Below are 9,541 nucleotides of genomic sequence, written 5' to 3'. Positions count from 1 at the left end.
TGTGTGTGTGTGTGTGTGTGTGTGTGTGTGTGTGTGTGTGTGTGTGTGTGTGTATGTGTATGTGTGTGTGTGTTCAGAGACACATAGACCTGGACCTCTGGTGTGATTTAAAAAAAAAAAAAACCGCCTTGATGTCTTTTCACCATACGCTGTAGTGTACGTATGGGTAAAATCCACAGTCCTCAACACTGTAGTTGAGTAGACACAGGAAAATGCAGCATGTGCACAATAGATCTTCTCCATGGATCAATGTTGAAAACAGTTTTGCTGCTTAATATTTTTGAGTGAGCAGAAAGTTCAAAAGAACATCATTTATTTTAAATAGAAATAACAATATAAAAGCCTTTCCTCTCACGCATCAATTTAATGCATCCATGCTGAGTAAAATTATAATTTTATTTTATTTTTTTTTAAATCTTACTGACCTCAGACTTGATCAGTAGTTCTGAACAGTGGTGTTAAAAAAAAAAAAACACATTTGACAAATAACATTTTATATATGCCATATATTTGAACATGTTGCCCATGAATTATGTGATTTGTTTTTTCCAGCTCTATAATGCAGCCAACGCCAACCAAAAAGAGAAATATGAATCTGACCTCAAGAAAGAGATAAAAAAACTACAGGTGAGAATTTTCTGTTGATCACAAACTAAATGCACTGTAGGCTGTAGGTGAACCAACTTTTTCTTTTATTTATAAGACATTGGCCTTTTCACTGTTCAAGGTGTTTTTCTTTATTGGTAACTATGAGGACAAGCGCTACCCACGCCGAGGGTCATGTATGCGCGTGTCCACTGTGCTTGGCGGCACAGGATGAGTTGGGCACGCTTGATTTCAGGCATCCAGTTCAATTTTCTTTCATTCTTTGTTTCTACATGCTCTTTCTGTTTCTGTCTGCATTCGTCCTGCAGCGTCTTCGTGACCAGATTAAGACATGGGTCGCCTCCAGTGAGATCAAAGACAAAAGACAGCTAGTAGAGAATCGCAAAATCATTGAGACGGTGAGTAGATGTCTGTTTTAATCTAACAAAAATACCTGATACTAATGAATAATGCCGGATTTAATATGCTTTAAATATCTTAAATATTTTTTTAGATGAAGTACATTAGTAATGTTTTCAGTAAGGTGAGACCTTTGAGATGTGAACTTTGAGAACTTTTTGCAATTTTGGGGGGAAATATGCATAGGTCACTGTAAGATTAAGATAATGTAATCCAGAAATAAACAGTAAATCTAATGCAAATTTTTTTCCCCCACAGCAAATGGAGCGATTTAAGATTGTGGAACGGGAGACCAAAACAAAAGCGTACTCTAAAGAAGGACTCGGCCTCGCTCAGAAAGTCGATCCTGCACAGAAAGAGAAAGAAGAGATCGGCCAGTGGCTAGCGGTAAGAACGCAAGCATGAAGCACTCTGGTTAAAGTCAATGTGAATTGTTCCAAATACATTTGACTTCGTAATGGAGAAAAGTATATGTGGATTAATGCGCACTGATAAGTCAAGAAATGTGCATTAATAAACAAATTAAGATTCGTTTTGGCTTCATGTTGATTTGACCGAAATTCCTGTCCTTCTAGGAAGGAGTTGTCTTAATTCAATATGATAAAACATTAGGCTCATTTTAGGTGCCAAAAAGCCTTGTTTTTAATGTAGATGATTGTAGGCGGCTGCTGTCAGGGGAGGAGTGAAAAAACAGCAGCTGAACTCCCACTTCTTATAGTGGTCCAGGAATCCAAGCAAAGGAAATATCATGATTGCATTCTTTGTTGCCAGTGAAGTGGATGCATTTGACATTGCTTTTAGATGAAGATTGATACCATGAACAAGTAATCCAATGTATCTGTTATTTAATTATGCTACAATCTGCATCTTTTCTGTTCATTTCTAGTTTAATAAGACATTATTACAGCAATATGTTAAAAGTAAGTTCTGAACTATAACACTAAATTTTGGTGAAACTAGCTTGAATTTGAATCTGTTGCGAAAACTGAAATCAGCCTCAAGCAAAATTCCAAATTGCATGGATTTCTGTTGAAATTACTCTATTTTGCCCCTGAGAATTTGTCAGCCAGTGGTAAAGGTGGGCGCACCAAGTCGTTTTCCATCATTCTTTTAGTTCGCACAGTCTTTTTTTGGCGAAAGACACGCTCATCTTAACTGTTGCTCTCTTCGCACAATTTTCTGATGTCATCTACTTCTGCTTTGTACCTTGGTTCTCCTAGAACACGATAGACACGTTAAACATGCAAGTGGACCAGTTTGAGAGCGAGGTTGAATCGCTTTCTGTGCAGACCAAGAAGAAGAAAGGAGACAAAGAGGTCAGTTACATTTACTCCACCATTCTTTGTTCTCATCCTTTTCATCTTTTACAATGCAACTGTTTGATGTGGGATTGTCTAGCCTAATAGTTAAAGATCTGGGTTGGAAACTAAGTGGTTGGTTCAAACGCAGCACTTGGTGATTCATGAATGAGTCCTTTTGTCCCCTTAAACAAGGCAATTATGGGGTGATTGGCCCCTTATATAAAAGTATAAGATAAGTGACAAATTTATTAGTGATTATTGATGCTAAGCACACATTTTTGGTCATATTTTAATTCTTAAAAAGAAAGTAATAATAGGAATTGCAAAAAAAATAAAAATCTGATGGTATCAGTTGGTAATACTGTGGTACTGAATGATATTCATATTCATCTACCATAGTATTTACCATGTACTGTGGTGTTTACCACAGAAAATTATGGGATTACCATAAAAAAAGTTTTACCAAAAAATCGTGTTCGTGTTCCCTGTCAGCTCTTTCACTAGTTCTGTTAAAATGACTGCTCATTCACATTGGTAGGTCATTAGTAAGATATTATTCTCATGCTGTGCCCTCAGAAGCAGGATCGGGTCGAGGAACTGAAACAAATGATCGAGAGGCACCGGTTTCACATCCGCATGCTGGAAACCATCCTTAGAATGCTGGACAATGACTCGATAGAGGTGGATGCCGTCCGCAAGATTAAAGATGACGTCGAGTACTACCTTGATTCCTCTCAAGATCCTGACTTTGAGGAGAATGAGTTTCTCTATGATGACATTGATTTCGAGGAAATACGTAAGTATTTGGTGCACATATCAGAATTCTGTTGTGTTTTGTTCTTAATCATAACATTTTTCCACGTTTTTTTGTAGCCCAGCCACTAGTTGCCACATCTCCAACAGGTCACACAGAGGATGAGATCTTCCAGCACTCCAGTTCCACACCGACCTCCACAACGTCGTCATCTCCCATACCTCCCTCTCCAGCTACTTGCACTACGGTGAGCATCTCCTCCTCGGCGACAGACCTAAAGTTGAATCCGCATTATCAGAGCTTGGGATATCATATTAAATAATTATTATTATTTTATTAATATAAAATTTATCTGTTAAATAATTTAATTTAATTTGTTAAATGTAATTTTTAGCAAATACAAAAATTAATATATTCTCATACTGGACATTGTATTGTTGTGATGCCTAAATTAACTCGTAGCATTTAAAATTTTGATTAAAAAAATAAAATTTATTCATTTCAATTCTATTTCTTTATTATTAGTTATTGGTTGGTTAATCTTTAAAAACTAATAATTACTAAGACTGTTAACTTTTTTTGCTTATTTTTATTTTAAAGATTAAATTGACTTGAAAAAATAATAAAATATATAATTAATTTTCGAACTAATTTATTAATTGTTAATTTGTTAATTGTATTTTTTTCCTTAGTGTGTTTATTTATTTTTAGCAGTTATTTGCCATAATATATATATAGGGCTGCAACAAACTATTATTTTGATAATCGATTAATCTAACGATTATTATAACGGTTAATCAACTAATCGTCGATTATTTCACTGATTAATAAGTAGACTTTGATTGATTATTCAGCTTTTGCAGTTAGTTAAAATACTGAGCTATATATATTCTAACAAATAAATAAAGGTAAGCACTTCAGCTTTTGAAAGTCATATTATGTAATTACAATTATACAATTAATTTATACAAATAAATATATTTGGCACACAAAATGAGATGACAGAGAAACTCTCATTCACCATTTAAATGACATCATTCTGCCTAACATCTCCTTTTATAAGTCATATGAATAAGAAACAAAATTTTAAAGGTAAGTGATAAGACGCTTTATTTTTGGATAAACTATTTTCATAAACATAATCTCTCTTAAAATACAGTATAGGTTTATGATAATCAAAAAAGTCCTGAGCTAGATCAAGCTTTGATCTCTGCAAACCAAACTATAACTTTAATAAAATATATTTTATAAACTGCAGCGCTTGTGCAACATCCACATCGCTGTAATCAGATGTGTTCTTAACTGCTGCTTTCTCACCGCTGTCAGTTTTTGTTGTTTATTTCATTATTTAGAGGAAAGCCCGCAGCATATATTCATATATTCATATATATCAGCATATATTCATCCAAACGTCGCTCAGAAGCTTCAGGTTTGGCTGCGTTTGCGCTCAATGCGCTGAAGCGATGTCTTCTCTTGAATTGCATCAGGAGAGCTGAATTTACAGTCTTGCGCTACAGCGCCACACTGGTCAAACCACATTACTGCAGGCTCTTTCATTAGGTCAGATGAGATCAAGCGACTACTCGACAACAAAAATATTTGTCGACAATTTTTTATTTTTATCCAATAGAAGTTTATTCAAAATTATCATGAAAATATATCTTGAATCTCACCATATTTCCTGAAAATAAGGCACATTAGATAAATGGGACCCTGATTTGTTCATGGACTGTGATATTTAAAAAAAAAAAAAAAATGCTAAAAAACTTCAAAACACTTTTTAGATTTTCAGTGTGAATGCTGTAGATGTGGATGGTTATGATTATGGTTTATTAAAATGCAATTCAGTAATTAGTTTTGGTTTGCTTTTGTTTTATGTCATGTTCTCTTCATTTCTGCTGATGAGAATTCGGAAGATGATAAGAAAAGAGGTTGTTCAACAGACAGTGAAATCAGCCAGGTGAGAAAAGAAACCCCATGTCACTTATATTATAGTCCTTTTGAACTGACACCGAGCTCAAAAAATCCTGCCGTTTTGTCGCAGTCACCTATCAAGAATGGAAATCCATCTTCATCTCTATCCTCTTCTTCCTCATCGTCATCCTCATCCTCGGGAGCCTCTTCAAACTCTTTGATCTCCATGGCGACTGTCGCCAGCAGCATAAGTTTGTCATCAGGGAGCAGCAGCCTCTTAGGCAACATGGGTGGCCACCTCCAGAACTCTGGCAGCTATAGTTCAGCAACCCAGCAACAAACACAGCACTAATCGTCGATTATTTCACTGATTAATAAGTAGACTTTGATTGATTATTCAGCTTTTGCAGTTAGTTAAAATACTGAGCTATATATATTCTAACAAATAAATAAAGGTAAGCACTTCAGCTTTTGAAAGTCATATTATGTAATTATTACAATTATACAATTATTTTATACAAATAAATATATTTGGCACACAAAATGAGATGACAGAGAAACTATCTCATTCACCATTTAATTAGCTAAATTAGCTAAAAAGTAACTGAATGACATCAATCTGCCTAACAACAAACTAAATTATCACTTCAATTAAATAATATTTTTTTCCCCACTAATAAAATATTTTATCATTAGCTAGCTCCACACTGGAGAGCTGCTTTATAACAGAAAATCAGTTTGTAATTCTAACTGAAAGCAACACTGACTCTGGTTTTTCATGTTTAATATTGTGTAAAGCTGCTTGATTTAAGGCTATCTATTGCATAAAGTACTATATAAATAAATGTGACGTGTTGGACTTTACTGGAGTACTGAACTGCAGTGCTTGTGCAACATCCACATCGCTGTAATCAGATGTGTTCTTAACTGCTGCTTTCTCACCGCTGTCAGTTTTTGTTGTTTATTTCATTATTTAGAGGAAAGCCCGCAGCATATATTCATATATTCATATATATCAGCATATATTCATCCAAACGTCGCTCAGAAGCTTCAGGTTTGGCTGCGTTTGCGCTCAATGCGCTGAAGCGATGTCTTCTCTTGAATTGCATCAGGAGAGCTGAATTTACAGTCTTGCGCTACAGCGCCACACTGGTCAAACCACATTACTGCAGGCTCTTTCATTAGGTCAGATGAGATCAAGCGACTACTCGACAACAAAAATATTTGTCGACAATTTTTTATTTTTATCCAATAGAAGTTTATTCAAAATTATCATGAAAATATATCTTGAATCTCACCATATTTCCTGAAAATAAGGCACATTAGATAAATGGGACCCTGATTTGTTCATGGACTGTGATATTTAAAAAATAAAAAAAAATGCTAAAAAACTTCAAAACACTTTTTAGATTTTCAGTGTGAATGCTGTAGATGTGGATGGTTATGATTATGGTTTATTAAAATGCAATTCAGTAATTAGTTTTGGTTTGCTTTTGTTTTATGTCATGTTCTCTTCATTTCTGCTGATGAGAATTCGGAAGATGATAAGAAAAGAGGTTGTTCAACAGACAGTGAAATCAGCCAGGTGAGAAAAGAAACCCCATGTCACTTATATTATAGTCCTTTTGAACTGACACCGAGCTCAAAAAATCCTGCCGTTTTGTCGCAGTCACCTATCAAGAATGGAAATCCATCTTCATCTCTATCCTCTTCTTCCTCATCGTCATCCTCATCCTCGGGAGCCTCTTCAAACTCTTTGATCTCCATGGCGACTGTCGCCAGCAGCATAAGTTTGTCATCAGGGAGCAGCAGCCTCTTAGGCAACATGGGTGGCCACCTCCAGAACTCTGGCAGCTATAGTTCAGCAACCCAGCAACAAACACAGCAATCCCAACAGCAGCACCTGCCCAAAAACTCAGTCTCCTCTGTCTCCATCGCCAGCTCGGCCTCCTCCAGCAACAGTACCTTACTCCCAACATCCACCTCCACGTCGTCGCCCAACACCAGCACACCGGGCCCACTGACACCCAGCTCGCAGAGCCAACCTCCATTGGGAACGGGCCTTTCCTCCAGTCTGGGCATTGGGAAGGGGACGTCTGTGACTAGTGGCACAAACCAGATGCCCGGTCTGGTTCTTTCAGGGATGCCGGCATCCTTAAACAGCATGACTGGGTTTTTGAGCGGATCCACCCCGGCGCCTTATGCACAAGCGGCCGCCACAGGTTGCATGGGCAGCGGGCTGTCAGCGTCAGTTGGAATGAATATTAGCAGTACAAACTCCAGTGGAGTCGTAACCTCAGTGGGGACTAACGGAAGTCTAGGCTCCACAAGCCTCTTGGGCTCAGGGCCTGGTGTTTTGGGTCTTGGGTCCACACAGTCCATTGTGGAGCCTTTACCTTTGGTGGCTCCCATCTCTGTGGGAGGCGCACTGACCTCAGGGAGCAACGTGGGAGTTATCGGAAGCAACGGAGGAACCTCTGGGACAGGAAACGCAGCGGGAAGTGCTGTGCTACCACGGCCACCTAGTGGGCCGAAACAAAACGGCGGTACAAGTGAGTGCAGAATAGCTGTCTAATCAGGAAAAATGTAATAAACTGGGTTTCTGCAGGTCTTAAAAATATAAATTTGCCCATACACAAATTAAGGATTTAAAAAAAAAGGTCTTAAATGTGAGCAGAAAGTCTAAAATTCATAAAGGCATGGCATTGATCAGTATTTTTTTGTCTTGTTTTCCAGTACAAGTATCTCAACATCCTTAAATCAAGATACATTTACGTTTGTTTAAAACAAGAACAAATATTTTCCAATGGGGTATGAAAAATGTTAAAAAGGTCTTTAAAAGGTTCAGATGTTTTCCATTTTATTCTAATCAGAAACACAAAATGTATTAAAAAAATAATGGAAATCTGTTAAAAGTGTTTCTAATACAACTCAATATGTTCTCTAAATGTTAATTGTCTATAGAAGACATAATGAGTTTTAATGTATTCCTTCAATTTTCTTTACTTAAAAAGGCTTTTTAAAAAGTCTTACATTTCTTATAAAACCTGTATAAACCCTGAATAAATTTGTTCTAAAACATTATAAGACACTGAAATTTTATTTGTTCACATTTTGACTTAAATATTCCTGCATCTTCCAGGTTATAGTGCTGTGGTAGCAGACAGCACGTCAGACTCCGCCCTCAACAGTGCCATCCAATCACAGAATAGCCAATCCTCATCCTTAAATTCCTCAACAAATCAGCCGTGAGTACTGCTATGCCCTGGCAACCATCTACAACAACCTAACACTGACTACGTTTACATGGACATTAGTAATCTAATTATTTACCTTATTCTAAATAAGCCAATATTATGATTATGGTGTTTACATGAGGTGCTTTTAGAATATTCCTTTCATGTTCCTGTTTTACATATTATAGTACATAGTTTGATTAATGGCACACGTCATTACGTCACCACGCGACGCCATCCGACGTCCCCTCCGGAATTTCACGTATAAACATATAGTTCGTCTTCGTGATGATGCCATGTACAGTTTTGGGTGTTTCATTTTTAATTTTATGAAAGCTTCAAGTGCAGTTAATTATTTGTACGTGCATTCAGACGATGGCGGTGTTGAAGCTCTTTTATTTGCCGTCAGAGGTTGACCACTGCCGTGTGTGGATCCTGTCGCAAAATGCGGCGAAAAGTCCTACACGACGGTAATAATGTGATTAACATGTCTTTTGATTGTACATGTCTTTACTGCACTTCAGTAATGCGACTAAAATAGGAATACTCCACGTCTTAATTCGATTAGTGTTTACTTCGATTATGACTTCATCAAAAATCTCTGTTTACATGGTAGATTCTTAATCAGAGTGTTGTTGTCCATGTAAACGTACTGAATGTGAAAAGTTTTTGTGAGGTTTAAAAGACAATAATATTTAGTAGTACTAGTAATATTGTTGATTAAACTGCACTGCCACTGCTGGATGAGAACCACATTTGAACTGAATTGAGCTGGATAATGATGTTTTGCCTTCTGTACAGCCGTTTGTTGCTGAAATGTTGTTTAATAACTGATGAATTTTGCGATATTGGCGCTGTCATTGAACCGTTATTTAGGCAACATTGAACTAAATTGAGCTGAATAATGGCACTACTGTCTTAGAGCTGCTTTATATCTAAATTAAATTTGTTTCATAATTAAACTTTGCAACATTGACACTCTTATTGAACTGAACTGAATCAACATTAAATTAAGCTGAGCTAGAGCTTCCTTACAGCTGAAATTGAGTTTGTTTCATAATTGAATTTCACAACATTAACACTTATTTTCCTGTTTATTAATGTGAAGCTGCTTTGAAACGATCTGTATTGTATAAAGTACTTTCCTGGGAAAAAAACATCTAAATTCCAAATTTATGTTATTCCTCATTAAACTGATTTTCTAAATGCTCTTCTCCCTCCTGTCAAAAGTAAGGACAGTGGGTCCAGCCTTCTGGGGTTGATGACACTGCCGCCCAGCTCGCCCTCACCGTCATACAGTGAGAGTAAAGCAGGTGGTGGCAGCCTGCTGA

At 36.8% G+C, this 9,541-nt stretch overlaps 1 protein-coding gene across 1 annotated transcript in view; it reads left to right on the top strand.

The window, feature by feature from the left end:
* Window positions 1-9,541, top strand: part of LOC107693374 (CCR4-NOT transcription complex subunit 3-like) — a 20,541-nt gene that overhangs the window by 6,958 nt on the left and 4,042 nt on the right. The window contains exons 4-14 of the mRNA XM_016492732.1: window positions 553-627; window positions 915-1,004; window positions 1,264-1,392; window positions 2,226-2,321; window positions 2,883-3,102; window positions 3,180-3,307; window positions 4,967-5,020; window positions 5,105-5,304; window positions 6,844-7,526; window positions 8,117-8,222; window positions 9,441-9,537. Of these exons, the coding sequence (XP_016348218.1) occupies window positions 553-627; window positions 915-1,004; window positions 1,264-1,392; window positions 2,226-2,321; window positions 2,883-3,102; window positions 3,180-3,307; window positions 4,967-5,020; window positions 5,105-5,304; window positions 6,844-7,526; window positions 8,117-8,222; window positions 9,441-9,537 (1,878 nt within the window). The remainder of the gene's footprint in view (window positions 1-552; window positions 628-914; window positions 1,005-1,263; window positions 1,393-2,225; window positions 2,322-2,882; window positions 3,103-3,179; window positions 3,308-4,966; window positions 5,021-5,104; window positions 5,305-6,843; window positions 7,527-8,116; window positions 8,223-9,440; window positions 9,538-9,541) is intronic.

This window comes from Sinocyclocheilus anshuiensis, unplaced genomic scaffold, assembly GCF_001515605.1.
Source record: "Sinocyclocheilus anshuiensis isolate Anshui unplaced genomic scaffold, SAMN03320099.WGS_v1.1 scaffold566, whole genome shotgun sequence".
In the NCBI taxonomy this organism is placed as follows: domain Eukaryota; kingdom Metazoa; phylum Chordata; class Actinopteri; order Cypriniformes; family Cyprinidae; genus Sinocyclocheilus; species Sinocyclocheilus anshuiensis.
Note: the sequence above shows the minus strand (reverse complement) of the source record. Positions and strands in the feature narration are given on the sequence as shown.